This window comes from Girardinichthys multiradiatus, chromosome 3 (assembly GCF_021462225.1).
Source record: "Girardinichthys multiradiatus isolate DD_20200921_A chromosome 3, DD_fGirMul_XY1, whole genome shotgun sequence".
Lineage (NCBI taxonomy): Eukaryota > Metazoa > Chordata > Actinopteri > Cyprinodontiformes > Goodeidae > Girardinichthys > Girardinichthys multiradiatus.
Window position 1 is genome coordinate 3,178,856 of NC_061796.1, and position 21,369 is coordinate 3,200,224.

The 21,369-nt window shown below is 41.4% G+C and overlaps 1 protein-coding gene across 1 annotated transcript in view; it reads left to right on the plus strand.

The window, feature by feature from the left end:
* LOC124866077 (G patch domain-containing protein 8) overlaps positions 1-7,382 on the plus strand; it is a 73,004-nt gene extending 65,622 nt beyond the window's left edge. The window contains 1 exon segment of the mRNA XM_047361728.1: positions 725-7,382. Coding sequence (XP_047217684.1) covers positions 725-4,538 — 3,814 coding nt within the window. The 3' untranslated portion in view covers positions 4,539-7,382.
* Positions 7,383-21,369: the final 13,987 nt, after the last annotated feature.

The window sequence follows — 21,369 nt, forward strand, 5'->3', positions numbered from 1 at the left end:
TTTGAGCCAATTACCTACTAATTATTCCATATATAATAAATAACTGTATTCCTATGTTTGCTTATGCTTGAGTGAAGCAGGCTGATTATCTCGGATATGTCCCATAAATATAAACAAGTTGGTAAGAGTGGCATTAGTCAACCCTATCCTGAAGTTGCAAGGGTTTGCTTTGGTTTCCCTTTTGAAATTATACTCTGGACATTAATTACCTTGATTTTGATTTAGAACCACAAAAAAATAAACTGGACTATGTCATTCTTCTAGAGGTTTTACAATTGCATATTTCTGGCTTCAAATGTTTATATTTTTATGGTTTTCTGTTGTCATTCAATTTTATCTTATATTATTGGATTTGATTTGATTTTATTTGATTTGGGTTGTGCCTATAAAATTTGAGGTCATCATCTATTTGCTTAAGTCAATGATTACAAACAAAAGGTTACCTTATGTTTTTTTTCAGTCTGCAGCTCCCAGACATTTGCATCCTATTGTGTTTTTTATTTTGCATTTTCTTCACTCAAAGTTTGTATAAAAACACTGACGTCAAAGAAAAAGTTATCAAATGTTTAGGAGCTCTTCGTCTTTAACTTTATGCTTCTGGAATTCAGTGACAGGAACTTTGACTAAGGCTGGGTAAATTAATTTAATTCTATAGATTCATTGATTACAGTTAAAAGTGAAGGTGGAAATAAAATCTTTTTGTGTATTTTCTATCTTGTTTCAGAGTTCCAAGAAGTACTTATGGACTGAGACGTGCAACTAGAGCTGTTAGTCAGACACAAGATAAGGATGTAAATCAAAGAAAGTGCGGCTCAGAGGATAGTCCTATAGCCTGTGACCACCCCCAGCAAAGCACTTCCGCAGAACCAAGGACTTTCAGCCACCAGTCAGATGATTCATGCCAATCTCTTTCACAAATAACTTTAGCCACAGCTCTACAAGAGTCTCCGCTGATCCCTTCAGTGTCTCATACAGACTCTCTGACACTGCATCCGCAGTCTTGCTATAGCTTTTGCCCCCAATTGCCTCCCCCTGCACAGGGTAGGGTGGGAGGCAGGCTCGGAGTGTCCTTCTGCTTCTCTCGGAGAGGGCCCAGGCTAGAGCCTTCTGCCTCGGTCTTCTCCGACCTGGAGGAGGAGGAGAGAGAAAAGAGGGAACAGATGAAGGAAAGAGTAAAGGCAATAATAGAAGATTTGAACAGAGAACTAGGGGAAGCAGATGAAAGTGAAAAGGACAAGTCCAGCTCTGACAGCGTTTTGCTGAGGGACATGCAGCCAATCCCTGGAGAGGTCGCAAGAAAAGAGGAACAGATGGAACATTTCCCTATTTCTACTCCAGCCAGTGATAATCTGAGCCAGGACTTCCTACTCTTACAGTCACAGCTCCCGATGACCGTATGTGGAACTGCACTGGCAGTATCTCAGATGGACACCAAACAGAAAGACAGAATTGCAGAAAGACACCAAGAAAAACTGAGACCGAGAGAAGAAGGTGATTTTCTATATGTGCAGGGCAAAGACAGTTCAACCCAACTGAGATGGCCTGTCAGTTTACTTAAGTTCACCAAGTCTCAACCACGCATCTCCTACAGCTGCAACCCGCTCTGCACAAATCTTCAACCTGCAGAAAAACTCAATGAAGATCTGCGGGTGTCGCAACAAAATCTGCTGAATGCTCTTTCAGGTGAATTAAATCAGTTTGTGCCATCTGTTCATACTGCAGATGCTCATTCCTGTTTGCAAGGACGAGATAGACATGAGATGGGAGCACACAGACAGGGAAAAGATGAGCAACATATCAATGTAGAGACAGAAGCACATCTGCTCCTTGAAAACAAAAACCTTTCATCAACAGAAACAGGATCAGACAAAGGAAGGTGCATGCTAAGTGAGGAAAATTGTGAGGGGACAGCCCCCCATCCATTTGACCCCACTCAGAGTGACAGCTCTGACACAAACTCACAGAATCCTCCGGGAGGCAGATTAGAGAGTGCAAGAGGGATCAGGAAAAGAGCCATCACAACCCTGAGCTGTAAATTAGAGTCTGTCACCCAGCCTGGTATACAAGGGGTGTGCATCAGTCCGTCCAGGTGTGAATGTGGGAGTGAGACAATGTGCAAGTGTGCCAGAGCTCCAGAGCCACATGTGGGTGCCCCAAAAGTGTCACCCAAACAGAGACAGAGGAAGAGCAACACAAAGAAACACAAGCCAGCAAAGAAAAAGAAGAAGGTTAACAAAGAAAGGTCTTCAAACAACCAGCAGTTAGCAAAGTGCAAAGTAAGGAGTGTTGTCTCAGCAGTCTGCAGAGCAGTAGATGCTGAAGAGAGATGGATGAAGAAAAGAAGGCAAAGAAAGGAAAAGGGGAGGGGAGTTGCTGGCCCAGGCAGCGACTGTCTTCTGGGAAGATATGCGACTAAACCAGTATCTGTCTCTGTCAGAAAGAGGAGGACTCAGAGGAGACGCAGTGATGAATTCAAGTCAGAGCCGGCCAGTGAGCAGGCAGAACCATACAGCATCTGCAATGGGCTCGGAGACACAGTAGAGGAGAGAGAGCGAGGAGATGCAGCCACCTTTCCCTGGCGGTCCCACTTCTCCTTTCGTTCCTCCTCGCCGGGATGCAACTCAACACCGTTTTGGGAAAGGGGTCACCATAGCAACCCCAGGAGTTTCATTGACTTCTGTTACCCTGACAACAGCTGTGCTAGCGGCCCGATGAAAAGGAGAAAACTCCTCCACAGGGACAGAGAATTCATTCATGGTGAGAGGAGGAAATCAGGGGGGCGCTCAGGCTGCAGAGACAGAGGCCTAACTTTAGACCGCCAGCAATGGGAGTGGACGAGAAGTGGCTCTGCTGGAGGCAGTCAGGAGGGCAGGTTGAAGACTGGATGGAGCCCGAAAAATAAAGTAGCTGATTGGGATCATGTGGGAAGGTTTAACCCAAGTCCTTCTTGCTGGAGCAGGAGACATGAGAAGACAGAAGATGTAGACTGGGACAGGAGCAGCATTGACAGGTGGACATTTGGCAGCAGTGATAGCTGGGAAGACAGGGAAACAAACAGGTCCATTTCATGCACCAAGATAATTTGTGACAGCAGAGACAGCCCAGGCAGCACATGGAGGTGTGCAGGCACAAGGTGGTCAAGTTTAAGACACCTCTCAAGCCCTGAGTGGTGGACAAGGCGACAGCCATCCAGCTGCGAGAGTGGAATGGGCGAACAGAGCAGTAGATGCCATAGCTCACGCTCCTGCAGCCCCTGTAGCAACACCAGCTTGTCCGAACTTAGCTGTGAGTGGAGCAAAAGTAGCACCTGCTCAGGAGTCACTGTAGATAGGCTGACTCTTGGCTCCTACAGAACATCAGCAACATCTGCAGAGACCCCACTGGAGGCAAGGAAACACTACAGCGCCACATTTACTCCAACCACACTTCCCGTATCTCAGTCGTTCCCCCAAACTTCACAGCTAAAAGGGTCAAACCCCCAATGTGACAGAAATACCTTACTGATAAAGGTGACCAGTTCACACTTAGACCACAAACCCTCTGTTTCCAATCCTACAAGCACCTCTGACACAGCTTCTCCAGAGTTGCACCCAAGTAAGACAACACCCAGGACATTGATTTTACCTCTCATTGGAAAACGTCCTGCAATCCAGAGAAAGGCAAGGGAAAAAAAGGATCTGCTGGAGAGGAGTCTGGAAAAGAAGAGAGAGGAGGAAACTAAGCTCCATGAGGCCCTTGGTACAAGGAGTAGCAGTCCAAAATGTCCTCTGAATACTGCTGAGTCAAATCCCAGCAGTATCCCAAATCTCTGTCTGGCGCAGACCAGGACAGATGATAAACAGGCAGTTGTAGAGACAACTGCACCAATCAGCTTTTCGGCAGAAGAGATGGACAAATATCGTGTCCTGCAGGAGCAGGCGAGAGAGCACATGCAGAAAGTCCTGGAAAAGATGCAAGAAAGTCCAGATATTCACACACAGACAAGCTATACACACAGCACACAGCCAGATAGTAGTTTGATTTTACAGGAACAACACAAACCTGCACCCCTGCACAGCTCGATGGAGCCACAGTTGATTCATCCAGATTTGTTGCAAAGACACGTCCAACACCCGTTCCATGTCAGTATCCCACTCTCAGAGGGTAGCTATACACAGCCTGTGGCTCTGGGAGTTCCTAACCTCAACCCACTTCCACTTTCCCCCCCAGTCTCCAATCTTCACCATATAATTTTACGTACAGCTCTCTCCATGGCACCCCATGTAGCCTCCACTTCTAGCTCATCTACTTCAATTCACCAACATTCCTCTGCACACACTCCTTCCTATCCTCATCCTCTTCACTTTACCCCATTCCCCATCTCTTCCCTGTTTCCTTCAATATTTTTTTCCCATCAGCCCATCCCTCTCCTCTCCCATGTCCCAGCTTTGCACGCATCCTCTGTCACTCCACTGTCCCCAATAGCCCTGCAACGCTTGAACTCACAGCCTTTCATGGACCGGTCATGGGCAATGCAGTTTCAACAGAAGGCTATATGATTTTCACAGAATCGCCCTGATGTTTATCGATCTCGCTTGCCATCACTGGCCAGCAAGAGGACAACAGAGAATGCTTAAAGAAAAGCTTCTTTTTTTTTCAAATTAGGACTGTGTTATTGGTTTGCCGTATCAGCATCAACTCTTACTCACAAATTCCTTCACAAATACGTCTATGCGTGCACATACTCCAATAAGTAAAGACTGATTTTAAATGGAAATTTGTTTCTCCTTTTAGTCTCTGCTGTTCAGCAGCTGACAGCAGGAAAAAAAAAAACTTTGATTCTGTGCTTTTGCCATCATTCATCATTCAGGCCCAGAACAAAGGGAAAAGGTACACCTGCTATTCAAAGACAACCTGGGCGCATGTCATCCTCTCGTTTTCCTCCAGAGCTACAGGCAGACTGGCTGCCTTTTGAAGTACCCTTCAATCCAGGGACAGGGTAACAAGAGAAAGTGATAATACTCCCTGCTTATCTCCTTTTCATACAGGTTATATGGGTTAGACTGTGACTTTCAACAAACAGATAACATACCAAGGACCAGGGGGGAAGGCAGCACAGGCATTTCAACCTTATGTGAGCTCTGTGTGAGATAGGGGTAATCATATTCAAAGACAAATTTACATCATGAAGGACAAAGATTTATATATTTGAAAGCATTGAAATAAAAGATGTTTACACATTAAATATTCCCCACTTAATGAATTGATTGATAGATGTCCTTTTACAACTTTGAATGCAAAACATGGCGTTTTCTTTTCATTACATTACATCTAACAGTTTCATGAAGCCGATATGTTGTATTAAAGTGTGAGTGACAAGAAAGGGGCTATTATGCATTTTCAAATTCGGTCTGGCTTTTGCTGATCATATCCTGTGTTGCAACAACATCCACATAACATGTTTCCTCTGAAACTCAAACAAAATTTAAAGTCCAATCTGGCTTTGGCAGCACATCCAACTTCAGCGTGTTCCAGTTCAAATCCAAAGAACCACAGGATTTGCTAGTTTTTGTGCAAAGTGATCACGCTAACATTATTAGCACAAGATGATAATCTACATGACTGCATGTAATGCATTTAAACACAATGATAACGTGTTTACTTATACATAGGGATGTGATTGGTATCAAACTGGATTTCTAATAAAGTCATTTTTAAATAATCAGTATGAAGTCCTTGAAGCTCATCTCCACCGTGTTGTTGACTAATGTCTGTGATTTCATGTCAGCTGCAACCCCAGGAAGCTATGTAGCCACAATTTGCACATCAATTAAAAATAAATCACAGTCTATTTTTTCACAGCTTGGGAAACTGAATTTAAAGCCATGGCCATTATTTTGATGATTTAACAAATCTGTTTCCCCCTAAAGAACTTAATTATTTGTCAGTCTGCACTGATATTCACAGTAAAGGAAAGGTATATTTTGAATACTCTGCTCAGTATGTTTGCAAAGGAGAACTAGGTAGTGTGCAGCTAAAACACAAGTCACTACACTTCACCTTTTGTGCGTGGGCCAGCCAGGATGAACTTTGGGCTCAGGGTTGATAAATAACCAGTGTCACTCCTGGTAAAAAATAAAGGTTTTATTGCAGTAGCAAATCTCACCCTGAAAAATGCAAAATGACCAATTTTTAAATTGAGTAAATTAATTGAATGAGGAAATATTTTTCTAAAGAAATAACTGTTTTAAAGACAGTCACTGTAGGCACAATTATTGGCATCCCAGCTGTTAATAATTTGTACAGTAGAGCAGTACTTGGTTCTCTTTCTGAAACACTTCACATCACAGGAGCATACAAGAAGCAGGATCTCTGCCAATTCCTCTTTGCAGAACGTCTCTAGATCCTTCAGAGTCCAGGATCCTTTATTATGCTCTCTTCAACTAACACCCACAGGTTTCCTTTAGTATTTAGTTCCTTAAACTGAGATGACCATAAAAAAGATTAATTTTGTCTCTTTTTACGCATTCCTACATTGATTTTGTCACATGCTTTAGATCAATATGCTGCTGAAAGATCCACTGACTACTGACTTTTGGTTTTCTGGTAGGGTCCACCTGAGTGGTAGATTCCATTCCAACAAGGTTCCAGGCTCTTTTAAAATAAAAAAACAGACCCAAAGCACCACAGAACCTCAACTGTACTTTACATGCATATTTATATCTCAAGCATACAAGACGTCATGGATTACAAATGAGAAGTTTAAAGCATATAATTGAGTATATGTATTTTAAAGAAATTCATAAGACTGCAATAACTTTACCACCAGAGATTTTGGTGAAAACAATTATTTCTTAAATCGGGCCTCCCCCCCACTCTAAATAAATGTACTCTAAATAAAGGTTGGATTTTTCTAAAGTTGTCAGTGTGGGATTATATTTCTCCAATAAAATATAAATTTTAAGAGCTTTTTACACATTTCTACAGTACAACTGAATCTTATATGGAATTGTGTTTTTATACCTTCAAATAGTATTGTGGAAATAATCAGGACAAAAGAAAAATAATTTTATGTAGAAGAGGTTTGATTTAGAAAATAGGTCAAGCACGTTTACTTGTAAAAATGTTGATATTTTGGTACCAATGAAATGTGTGGTGATATTTCAATTTTGGAAGTTGCGAAGCCATTTTTTATGTTGACTCAGAGGATGACTGTGCCCTTTAAAATGTACCACATTTTGTGTATGTGATGCGTCTTATTGCCAAACTCTTAAGTCATTTTGTCTAAAGACAGATTTTTCCAGCCTCATTTCAAGCTGTTTTAGAACAGCAGAAAACACATTAAGTGGTAGAAAAAAACCCAACCTTTTTGCATCATTAATAAAAAAGATGAGTTTCATTCACGTATTTCTTGCCAAGGGTTATGGATGATGGTAACCGTTTCTATGCATTCATGCCTCATAATAAAGCTGCTTGCCAAATATTTGATAGCTACAGTGGCCGGCTCCCAGGGAACCGAACACAAACGAGAACAGAGCGGCATCCAGATGGTGTATGGACTCGGACTTCCCAGAGTGCTTTGAGAAATTGAATTGATTTTCCCTCCATGATATCACAGAGTGCAACCTGCACACTGGGTTATGGGTGGGTACGGCAGAAAGGACGATATTATTGCAGACAAAAATGCACAAAATGTATACTCCCTGCCTGGGGGTGGTGGTATAAGCAACACAGAGATTCTGAAATTAGAGTCGAAGTCTGTTTTCTCCTCCTTCTGACCATTTAAGTATGTGAGAAACAACGAGTCACTATCTCTCTCTCAACAGGACAAGACATCAAACAGACTGTCTGAAATATAGAGCAGCAATTATTAGCAGATGTTAGATGTTTCAACATCAACCTCAATATCTTTACCTCTCATCCTATATCTATATATAAATATATACAGGGGTTGGACAATGAAACTGAAACACCTGTCATTTTAGTGTGGGAGGTTTCATGGCTAAACTGGACCAGCCTGGTAGCCAGTCTTCATTGATTGCACATTGCACCAGTAAGAGCAGAGTGTGAAGGTTCAATTACCAGGGTAAGAGCACAGTTTTGCTCAAAATATTGAAATGCACACAACATTATGGGTGACATACCAGAGTTCAAAAGAGGACAAATTGTTGGTGCACGTCTTGCTGGCGCATCTGTGACCAAGACAGCAAGTCTTTGTGATGTATCAAGAGCCACGGTATCCATGGTAATGTCAGCATACCACCAAGAAGGATGAACCACATCCAACAGGATTAACTGTGGACGCAAGAGGAAGCTGTCTGAAAGGGATGTTCGGGTGATAACCCGGATTGTATCCAAAAAACATAAAACCACTGCTGCCCAAATCACGGCAGAATTAAATGTCCACCTCAACTCTCCTGTTTCCACTAGAACTGTCCGTCAGGAGCTCCACAGGGTCAATTTACACGGCCGGGCTGCTATAGCCAAACCTTTGGTCACTCATGCCAATGCTTAACATAGGTTTCAATGGTGCAAGGAGCGCAAATCTTGGGCTGTGGACAATGTGAAACATGTATTGTTCTCTGATGAGTCCACCTTTACTGTTTTCCCGACATCCGGGAGAGTTACGGTGTGGAGAAGCCCCAAAGAAGCGTACCACCCAGACTGTTGCATGCCCAGAGTGAAGCATGGGGGTGGATCAGTGATGGTTTGGGCTGCCATATCATGGCATTCCCTTGGCCCAATACTTGTGCTAGATGGGTGCGTCACTGCCAAGGACTACTGAACCATTCTTGAGGACCATGTGCATCCAATGGTTCAAACATTGTAACCTTAAGGTGGTGCCGTTTATCAGGATGACAATGCACCAATACACACAGCACGATTGGTGAAAGATTGGTTTGATGAGCATGAAAGTGAAGTTGAACATCTCCCATGGCCTGCAAAGTCACCAGATCTAAATATTATTGAGCCACTTTGGGGTGTTTTGGAGGAGCGAGTCAGGAAACGTTTTCCTCCACCAGTATCACGTAGTGACCTGGCCACTATCCTGCAAGAAGAATGGTTTAAAAGCCCTCTGACCACTGTGCAGGACTTGTATATGTCATTCCCAAGACGAATTGATGCTGTATTGGCTGCAAAAGGAGGCCCTACACCATACTAATAAATTATTGTGGTCTAAAACCAGGTGTTTCAGTTTCATTGTCCAACCCCTGTAGATATATATATATATACATATGTATGTATATATATATATATATATAGATATAGATATAGATATAGATATATATATATATATAGATATAGATATAGATATAGATATAGATTTAGATATAGATATAGATATAGATATAGATATAGATATATAGATATAGATATATATTTATATACACGCACAAGCCCCACTGCTCAGTTTCTCCCAAGAGTTTCATTCAGAGATACCTGGTTTGTGCTGCAAGTTCTCTGCACTCCCAAACTGATAATAAGGAAGATGATCTGAAATCAACTGAGTGCTTCTTTCCCCCTCTGTCCTCTCTGCACTTCATAGGAATTCAAATTACTGCTGCAGCCTAAAAGCAAATGCATAAAAACAGTCACATTAGACAAAAATGGTTGCTTTAGAAGAAAATAATATGGTGGAGCTGAGAACTTTTATTATAGAGGAAAATTCCAGCTCTCCCACACTCTTGCAGCGCGGCCATGTGGAAATTAGTAATCACAATATCAGTGTACTTCCTGTCAGTGACTGATTAAACCATTACCTAAGCCCCTAGATTTGCCCCCTGGTAGGTTCATGTTTTGCTGCGGCGTATGCTCGCCGCCAGAGAGCATGTTGATTTATGATGGAGAGGAAGCAGTTTGCTCAATCAATCAGCTTCTGAGAACTAATGAGGAATAAAAACTAAAGCTGGCACTCAGTCAGACACATCAGCAGCCCCAATGAGCTCTCTGCCTGGGCAGGATCTCTTTTTATTGGCACCACATCTGACTGTTAGTCTGCGGTGTGGAACGACATGAATTGTGTTCAGTAAAAAGTGTCCCATACAGTGACTGCAGCGATCAGCCTATCCAAAATTGCAATGTTATATGAGAATAGAATAGAAATGTCCTTTATTGTCCCTCAGTGGGGAATTAAAGGCGTACCAGCAGCAAACGGAAGCATGCTGACTCACAAACAAGGGTAAAAAACGAAGACAAAAATTATACACTGTCCTACTAAAATATTTAAAGTCATTTAACTTTTCAACATGTTGGCACATTACAAAAAAAAAAACTTAACAGTATTTTATTGGGATTTGTGTAATTGACCTGGACAGTCTCTAAAGCTGCATTTGTGATAAATGTCTGTTCTGCATTGCATGCTACCCTAAATTTGTCTATTTTGAGTTAAATACTTAAGTAACTATTTTCAGTGTGCCCAGTGGCAACAAGTTGGTTCCAAATCCTCCATCCTCCTGGCAGGATTATGTGGTGGATTGAAATATTAGAATGGTTCCTCTCTCAAATTTGGCATTTGAACTCCCAATCACATTATCAAAATAACCCTCCTCAAACAATATTTTGATAACTTTCAAGCCTTTAAAAAAAGCAAAATGAAATTGGGAGGAGCTCAGAGTAGAGCCGCTGCTCCTCCACATCGAGAGGAGCCAGTTGAGGTGGCTCGGGCATCTATACCGAATGCCTCCTGGACGCCTTCCCCGGGAGGCGTTCCAGGCATGTCCCACCGGGAGGAGGCCCAGGGGACGGCCCAGGACACGCTGGAGGGACTATGTCTCTCAGCTGGCCTGGGAACGCCTTGGGCTCCACCCGGAGGAGCTGGAGGAGGTGTCTGAGGAGAGGGACGTCTGGGTGTCTCTGCTGAATCTGCTGCCCTGGCGACCCAATCCCGGATAAAGCCGAAGATGACGAGTACAAAATTAGTTTTAATTATTATAAAAGATTAACAAATTTTCTATAAATAGTTGTGGCCAAAAAGAACAAATGTTTTTCTTATAGATAGCAATTTATATCTATCTAGAAATAAGCAGACACCAGTGGATTAATACTAGATGTACATTTTTTCTAACTATAATCTTGAGCAAACTGTTCTATTTTTAATGTCTATTTTTTCAGTAAAAATTATCCATAACATTTATAAGGACTCTCTTCCTTTTAAACTACATGGAAAAGGTCAACAATTAAACTCCAGATGAATCATTTTTATTGATAAGCCACAAAACTGATTTATTTGATTAATTAGGTAGCTGATAGATGTATCCCCCAGCATGATGCTGCTACTATCGTGTTTCACCATGGGGATGGTGTGTTCGGTGAGGGTTCCACCGAGTCCCCAGCCTCTGTTTCCACCAGGGAATGCGTGATTGCAGGATTGAGGAGATCCTTCAAGTACTCCTTCCACCACCTGATAATGTTCCCAGTCGCGGTCAGCAGCTCCCCATCCCCACTGTAAACAGTGTTGGCGAAGCACTGCTTCCCCCTCCTGAGGCGCCGGACGGTTTGCCAGAATCGCTTCGAGGCCAACCGGTAGTCCTTCTCCATGGCCTCACCGAACTCCTCCCAGGCCCGGGTTTTTGCCTCTGCCACAGCCCAGGCCGCAGCACGCTTGGCCTCACGGTACCCGTCAGCCGCCTCAGGAGTCCCACAAGCCAACCACAGCCGATAGGACTCCTTCTTCAGCTTGACAGCATCCCTTACTGCCGGTGTTCACCACTGGGTTCGGGGATTGCCGCTGCGACAGGCACTGCAGACCTTATGGCCGCAGCTACGGGCGGCAGCATCGACAATAGATGCAGAGAACATGGACCACTCTATGTCTCCAACATCCCTCGGAATCTGGTCAAAGCTCTCCCGGAGGTGAGAGTTGAATACATCCCTGGCCAAGGGGTCCGCCAGATGTTCCCAGCAGACCCTCACTATGCACTTGGGCCTGTCAAGTCTGTCCGGCTTTCTCCTCTTCCAGCGGATCCAACTCACCACCAGGTGGTGATCAGTGGACAGCTCAGCCCTCTCTTCACCCGAGTGTCAAAAACATGCGGCCGAAGGTCTGATGATACAACAACAAAGTCGATCATTGACCTCCTGTCTCATCTGAGCAGAGCATCTTCTTCAACATGTTTTCTGTGTCCCCTGTATGACTATTATATAAAATATGAAAGACATATTGATGTTTATGGTTTTAACATTGCAAACTGTAGAAACGTTTAATGAATGCCAATTGTTTTGGTAGGCAATATAATTGAGGCTGACTTACTTTCTTTCTTTTATTTTCCGTGGTTTGAACCCTGCCCCTTTCTTTGATTCAACCATGTCTGCAAGACTCGCACGATGTTCTCTGGCTGTGCAGAAGAAAAAGAAACCATCATACCTTCAATGTCCCATTCAAATATCTGTTTTAATGCTGTTTTACCGCACAAACCTGCCCAGCACATCAACATTATTACTTTACAAAAAAAAGTATTTTTGTCCTGCAGTGACATTAATTAAAAGTTTTATTTAGGTCTGATGCAAAGAAACACACTGTTCAACTTAGATGTACCCCCTTTTTACTTCAGCTCTGCAACATTCTTTGACTTTTCTAGCAAGAGAGAATAAAAGTTCAAAAGAACATGAAATGACAGAATTAAAGCTGAAATTCTGGTCCCCATTACCTGAACAGTCTGGTGACCTGTTAGTCGGATCATTGTATCGTGTTGCATTCTGCATCACCTTGTTAACTCTTCCTGAGCTTTTGAACTTCCCCTAAAAGTACAGTTCAAAGAGTAATCTGCCACCGCTGATGTGTCAAGAGACTCTGCTCTCCCTGCAGGTGTGATATATGGAGAGATAATTGGATTCAGGCTGTTTAGAGCTTTTACTTCAAAACAGTGCATCACCGTGTGTAAATAGGAGCCAGAAAAAGCACCTTTATCCAACAGAACACCACCAGTTTCTTTGTTTTATCCAATCGCTGTTTACTCTGCTCTGCCGCTGAGCCAAAACATGCTTCTGTGAGGTTTTTCTCAGTAGAGGTGAATATTGTTATTGAGAACATTCAAGTTTGTTGTACTGATGTGCAATGATAAAGAATAAAGATATTTATAACTCACAAAGCTGAGGTTGTCTAAAATGTCTTTGTATGTTGCAGCATTAAGAGGTCTTTTCACTGGAACTAGGGGGCAAACCTAAACCCTTTAAGTTAAGGCCATATCATAATTTCCCCTTGATCAAACTTGGTGCAATGCTTTAAAGCAAGTTTTCCCCGTAACTGTGTAACCCAGACTCATCCACCAGATTCCCAGATGAATAAGTGTGACTGGTCACTCCAGAGAACACTTTTGAGATGCTCTAGGGTCCAATGTTGTTGTGGTGAGCACCACTGCACCCTATGATTTGCATTACACTTGTAATGCAGATGTAAAGTCTGCATGCAGCTAGTCAGACATGGAAACCTGTTTCACAAATGTCTACAGACTGTTCTTGAGGTACTCTGAAAGCCATATGAAGTTTGTGGCTCAGCATGTGTGATCCCCATTCTGTAATATTATGTGGCCTTTCTCCAAGTTGTTTATTTTCCCAACTGCCGTCACTTTGTTATGATACCTCTACCAGTAAACATATGTTCACCAGCTATTAAATTCCACAAAATGACTTGTTGCACAGGTGGCATCCTTTAATGGTACTGTGCTGGAATTCAATGAGCTCCTGAGATTGACACATTCTTTAACAAATGTTTGTAGAAGTAGTGCATAGGATCTTAATTTTATACACTATTTATACACATTGATGTGTGTTCACTGTACTCCAGCGGCCTCCACAGTCACCGGATATCCAACCAGTAGAGCATTTTTGGGATGTGGTGGAACAGCAAATTCATATCACAGATGTGAAGCTGAAAACTGTGCAGCAACTGCATGGTGCCATCGTGTCAATATGGACCAAACTCTCTGAGAAATGTTTAGAACACCTTTTTCAATTTATGCTGAGAAAACCTAAGGTAGTTCTGTAGCAAAAAAAAAAACAAGAGTCCAACTTGATGCTAGTGAGGTAAGCCTTATAAGGTAGCCGGTGAGTGGACTGTAAATACACCAATTCTGGTCCACAATGCATTTACAGATTAGATGCAGCATGTTTGTGATATTCTTAGACTTGGCATGGACCCACCCCCAAGGACATGATGCTGTCAGCACATTGCTTCTACTCATCTGCACAAACACAAAGGTGTAATAGAGGAGAATTTAGGAGGCTGTAATAGTGAGATGTGATGCTTGGTTGTAAGACAGCATGGCTAATTCTCTGGTTGTGTTATCTCTGAGAGACAGATGTTCCCAGGCAAGATTGTGATGTGTGCACACACAAAGCAAAAAAAAAAAAGAAAGAAAATGCACAGAAGCTGGGAAAATGCAGAGATGCATGAACACAGACAATTGCAGCAGTGGGACAGTTTAAAATAGTCTTATTGACAAAAAAAAACAGATTGATGATTAAGATGAATTCTCTTTGCTTTATTATAGGACACAATGTGTTTCTGTGGAATAAACACAGGAGATAAAAACGATTATTCTTACAGAAAGTTTTCCTTGCACAAATTGGATTCACAGCAGAGGATGAAGATCATTTGATACATGGCTTTGGCCTGTGGCTGTCAAGCCCTTGGGTTAGATAACAGTCCATCCCATTATGCCATTAATCCATTTTAAATGCATGGCCACAGCTTAAAATACATCAATCTAGATGGATGAGACACAGTCTGCCGTCAATGCACAAGTCAGGGGTGTCAATTTCATCCTCTGCATCCTTTTGTCCCGCTTGTCTAAATTTCAGTCTCCTTTCCAGGGTCTTTGTCACGTCTGAGAATATTCATAAACCGTTTCTGCAACCAAGCGCAGTATCCATGATTTACAGAGCGGCCTTAACCACATCATAGAAAGGTTGAACAAATTGTTTATGGGCCTTGAAGTAAACATGAGTGGTAGAGCGTGACTTCAAGAAGGCTTTTTCCAGAAATGAACATATGGAAGTATGTACAAACATTAGAGCTGCCTCTCAAACTCCTGTTTTGTCTTCTCAGCTCAGATCTCCCTCCTCCTGTTTCCACTTAAACGGCTTCAGCTTTAAGTCTCCATATTCAGATAATTTCCTTCTTAATCCCCTCAGAAGAGCTCCTCACTTAACTTTCTAGTTAAGTCAGTGAAACACACTAACACAGGATAAACAGCGCGCACACACACACACACACACACAGGCATCTTGCAAATTTTACTTATCTGATGCAGGGACAACTGGTGGTTGTCCTGCACAGCTGATGTGTGTGTGTGTGAGTGTGTATGCTTACTGAGTGTAGGAGGGTATATCAATGATTAGGGCCCAATCAGGATGTCGTCATGAAACACGTGCATTTTAAAGCTGTTAATCCAGGATTATTCCCCTCCCCTTATTTGATTACTGTCGATTATTTAAAAAAAAACACATAAAGGCATGAGAACACACACTCACAAACACACTAAGTATGGATTGGTTCCCCTGGAGACTGAGCACATGAATGCTGCTGAGGTCTCTAAATATAGCTCAACATCGCCTTTAGGTTAAAAGACAAATTTGGTTGATGTATGACTACATACAAGAAATTAGCTGGGAAGGCAATATGATGTGTGTTTCAGTCAGTGCAGGTATTTACTCTGTTAACGATTATAGACTGGTAAATTTGTTATTTAACAATACACAAATACTGGTTTTACATTACCGGAACCATTTCAACCTTTAGGCTATCCAGGGTTTCTACACACGTTTAATTTTAAATAATCAATTATTCTTGAGACTGTAACACATGAGTGGATGGACTAATGGACGGAATGGAAGACTGGACAATCAGATGCATCAGTGCACAGATAGATAGGCAAATGACAAATAAAACACAAATGTAGTAAAGATAGATGGGTAAATAAATGGATGGATACATCACTTAGAAGAAATTCTCCCATATTTATAAATTCACCTGTTATCACTTGTTCTTCCTTCCCCTGAATAAGGTCTATCCAGGAAACCTTAGATTTTTGAACCTGCATGCATATAGGTTTTCAGTCATTATTAAAGATATGAAACTTTTTGAAAGACCTGGAAAATGTGTAAATTTCAGACCTTTTAGGATTGAAGGAACCCTGGAAAAATTGTTGCCAAGGCAGGCAAAACATCATAGAAAAGAGTGTGCACCCTTTTACCAGTCACCTCTCAGCAAGGAAAAATACCCCTGCAGTGTGATAGCTGATGTACAGGTGAGACAATGTTGAAGAATTTTTATATCACCTGAGGCTTTGTTTGTCCAAAGCGGCCCCTCACACACTGGGTCAGCTCAGAATAACCATACATGGCTGACTGCCCGCGTTCACTCACCCCCACCGGATTCATTAATCACACAGTGCTGCATATGAGCTGCGCAGAAACATGCCACAACACACAGACGTAACCACAAAATCGCACAGACGCATTCGAGCTTGTTTTAATTAGAAAAAAGAAAATGCTGGATGACAGAATGGCTCCAGGTAGTCATTTCTCAAGGCCTGCAGTGGTGCATTACTGTACACTAACCACAGCAGACATGGACATTTGGGAACAAACAGCCCAGTCCACAAATAACAAAACATCATATTAACCTGCAAAACTTTAACAACACAGACACACACTTAACTTTTTTTCCCTCCTGGGTTGTATTTTATGCTCTTTATATACAATCATGCAGAATCTGACCATGGAATGAAACGTCAACCAGGCCTCTCAGCTTGCAGCAGGGTCACTATCTGCTGAAGGATCTCTGATAATGTTCCTATTTTACAGGGTAAGGATTCTTCGAAGCAGCCATGCAGCAGTGGATGTTTGTGGTGGGTTGTGTGTGCTAACAGGGATGGAGCATGGAGAAATACCTAACAGAGGTTGTGTGTAATGTCACAGACCTGGACAAAAGTTTACATACACTTATCATTATGCTGCCATGTTAATTTAGGGATTTTATTAATTCATTTTAACTTCTGTAGTACTCAAGGGTGGTAAGATCAGATGATTAACAACTTCAATAAACTTTGAAAACATCTACATTGAATTTATGATGGATTTCTCTAATTCAAACAGGGGAAAAACATACATAGAGGTTCCAATTAATACATATACCCCATTACGATTTGGTGAAATGTTCCTTAGCAATAGTCAAACCATATGCTTTTTCCATCTATCAACAACCGTTTGAGTATCAGGACAATAGTTAATCCAAACGTGACTGCTTTGTTGGCTTTTTTGAAAAGCTGCTACATTTCAGGACCATTCCAGAAGCTTTATGTTTACCTGCTTCATCCATTCAAAAAAGTGTTTTAATGTATGTTGGATATCACTTCCCTGTTGGAGCGCCCAGTTGTGTCGAGGTTTTAAACATCTACAGCTAAGCCCTATATTGTTCATACCCTTGGCAGATTAAATTTTAAGTTATTTTCATTCAACCAAGAAGTTTGTTTCTGATTATATCAGATAGATATATCTCAAAGGATAATAAAGCAATGTAAACAATACCAATTTAACAAAAAGCTGACTTTTATTTTGTATTTAAAAAATGGATTGTTGAAAATAATGCATTCCTTTCTCAATTTTCAATACAAAATCTTTACTAGTATTTCAGCAATCAATATTTTTTATAATTGCAAACCAGCTTTTTAGATATTTGCCCTGGTATTTTGACAATTTATCTTTGGTGATGAGCTCCAAATCTTGGGTTGGGAGGCCTCCTAGCTATCACCTTAATCTTTAGCTTGCTTCACAGATTCTCTATCAGGTCAAGTCTGGAATCTGATTGAGCCATTCCAAACATTAATATTAGTTCCAGCCAGAAGAAACTTACTTTAAATGTTAATCTGCCAGGGGCATGAAATGTTTTTGGCTTAGCTAGTCCTTCTTCATTAATTCATCCACTTTATGCAATGTACGAGTGTCACGGTATGCCCCAAAACATGATGCTGCCATCACTATGCTTGACAATTGTTAGTGTTGTTGGTCTTGATAGCCTTGCCTTGATGCCACCAAACATTCATCTTCTCATTTTGGCCAGATACCTAAATGTTGGTCTTTTCTAAGCTTAGAGCTTTTCTTTAAAAAGCACTTAGCTTGTCCATGTGGGCAGCTGTAAATTTCAGTCAAGCTTGAAAGTTAAAATTTTGGAGCTCCGTCTTAGTCCAGGATGATGTGTGAATGAACTGCATTTTAATTTTTAGCAGTTCTTGCAAAAGCCAGTGATTGTATTTAGAAATATGGCAAATTGCTTCTTTGCATTAAGATTATTTAATAGAAAAAGGGTATGAGGATCCCAGCTAGTGCAAACTGCTGCAATCAGAGTTTAGATACATTCAAGAAAATAAACCATATCAGATACAAATACTGAACTGGCTGCTCATACACTTTAGAAGGGATATCAAATCTGATTTGTCTATAAAGATTAAATGACCTTTTTCTTCCCGGAGTTCACTGAGTAGGTTTTTTCAACTGATACAACACTTTATGGTTTGCATCCTAATACTTCTATGAATCTGCTTTAATAGATTTTGTGAGTAATGACTCATGTTACCTTGTATGACTACATATGTGACTGTATTTACAGCATGCTGAAGCTCTGGCTTCAGTGACCATAGACACACAGTGACTAGAAGATTTTTCCAACTGCTTGAACTTGAACTGTCTTACATTTTGTCTCATCACAACCAGAAACCAGAGTATTGAGTATTTTATGTGAAAGACCAACACAGAGAAATGCAGTGTTGTGAAGAGAAAGGAAAATGATACAGTTCATATGCTTTTCAAACACAAAAATCTTGAAAAAGTGTTGTTCAATTTTATTCAGCCCCTTAAAGTCAATACTTGTTAAGACGCCCTTTAATTGTAGTTAAAGCTGCAAGAGTTTGGGGGGTATGTCTTTACCATCTTTGTACATTGAAAGACTGAAACTTTTGCCCATTCTTCTTTGCAAAATAGTTAAACCTCACTCCGATTAGATAAGCATGTGTGTACAGTATTGACCAAATCTAGCTGCAGATTTCCAATTTGATTTAGATCTAGACTTCAAATTCCATTCCATTGTAGCTCTATGTTTAGGGTCACTTTCCTGTTGGAAGGTGAACCTCCTTCCTAGTCTCAAAGTCTTCTGCAGTTTCTGACAGGTTTTCTTCCAGGATTGCCCTGCATTTAGTTCCATATACAGGTCCTTCTCAAAATATTAGCATATTGTGATAAAGTTCATTATTTTCCATAATGTCATGATGAAAATGTAACATTCATATATTTTAGATTCATTGCACACTAACTGAAATATTTCAGGTCTTTTATTGTCTTAATACGGATGATTTTGGCATACAGCTCATGAAAACCCAAAATTCCTATCTCACAAAATTAGCATATCATTAAAAGGGTCTCTAAACGAGCTATGAACCTAATCATCTGAATCAACGAGTTAACTCTAAACACCTGCAAAAGATTCCTGAGGCCTTTAAAACTCCCAGCCTGGTTCATCACTCAAAACCCCAATCATGGATAAGACTGCCGACCTGACTGCTGTCCAGAAGGCCACTATTGACACCCTCAAGCAAGAGGGTAAGACACAGAAAGACATTTCTGAACTAATAGGCTGTTCCCAGAGTGCTGTATCAAGGTACCTCAGTGGGAAGTCTGTGGGAAGGAAAAATGTGGCAGAAAACGCTGCACAACGAGAAGAGGTGACCGGACCCTGAGGAAGATTTTGGAGAAGGGCCAATTCCAGACCTTGGGGGACCTGCGGAAGCAGTGGACTGAGTCTGGAGTAGAAACATCCAGAGCCACCGTGCACAGGTGTGTGCAGGAAATGGGCTACAGGTGCCGCATTCCCCTTACCCCATACCCCATAGAGAATCTGTGGGATATTGTGAAGAGAACGTTGAGAGACTCAAGACCCAACACTGGATGAGCTAAAGGCCGCTATCGAAGCATCCTGGGCCTCCATAAGACCTCAGCAGTGCCACAGGCTGATTCCCTCCATGCCACGCCGCATTGAAGCAGTCATTTCTGCAAAAGGATTCCCGACCAAGTATTGAGTGCATAACTGTACATGATTATTTGAAGGTTGACGGTTTTTGTATTAAAAACACTTTTCTTTTATTGGTCGGATGAAATATGCTAATTGTGTGAGATAGGAATTTTGGGTTTTCATGAGCTGTATGCCAAAATCATCCATATTAAGACAATAAAAGACCTGAAATATTTCAGTTAGTGTGCAATGAATCTAAAATATATGAATGTTAAATTTTCATCATTACATTATAGAAAATAATGAACTTTATCACAATATGCAAATATTTTGAGAAGGACCTGTATCTTCCCATCCAAGCTGACCAGCATCCAAGTCCCTGAAGAAACACATCGCCACACACTGAGATTAAACTGCACACATATGGACTATTTACAAGTTAGGTAACTTCTAAAGGCAATTTTCTGTACTGAATCATATTTAGGAATATCAGAGTAAAGGGCCCAGAATATAACATGCACACCACATGTTGCATATTTTAGTTTTAAGAACTTTTTGCAACCATTGCATTATTTTCATTCTACTTCACAACTATACACTACTTTGTGTTGGTCTACAGGTCCTTCTCAAAATATGAGCATATTGTGATAAAGTTTATTATTTTCCATAATGTCATGATGAAAATTTAACATTCATATATTTTAGATTCATTGCACACTAACTGAAATATTTCAGGTCTTTTATTGTCTTAATACAGATGATTTTGGCATACAGCTCATGAAAACCCAAAATTCCTATCTCACAAAATTAGCATATTTCATCCAACCAATAAAAGAAAAGTGTTTTTAATACAAAAAACGTCAACCTTCAAATAATCATGTACAGTTATGCACTCAATACCTGGTCGGGAATCCTTTGGCAGAAATGACTGCTTCAATGCGGCGTGGCATGGAGGCAATCAGCCTGTGGCACTGCTGAGGTCTTATGGAGGCCCAGGATGCTTCGATAGCGGCCTTTAGCTCATCCAGAGTGTTGGGTCTTGAGTCTCTCAACGTTCTCTTCACAATATCCCACAGATTCTCTATGGGGTTCAGGTCAGGAGAGTTGGCAGGCCGATTAAGCACAGTGATACCATGGTCAGTAAACCATTTACCAGTGGTTTTGGCATTGTGAGCAGGTGCCATGTTGTGCTGAAAAATGAAATCTTCATCTCCATAAAGCTTTTCAGCAAATGGAAGCATGAAGTGCTCCAAAATCTCCTGATAGCTAGCTGCATTGACCCTGCCCTTGATAAAACACAGTGGACCAACACCAGCAGCTGACACGGCACCCCAGACCATCACTGACTGTGGGTACTTGACACTGGACGTCTGGCATTTTGGCATTTC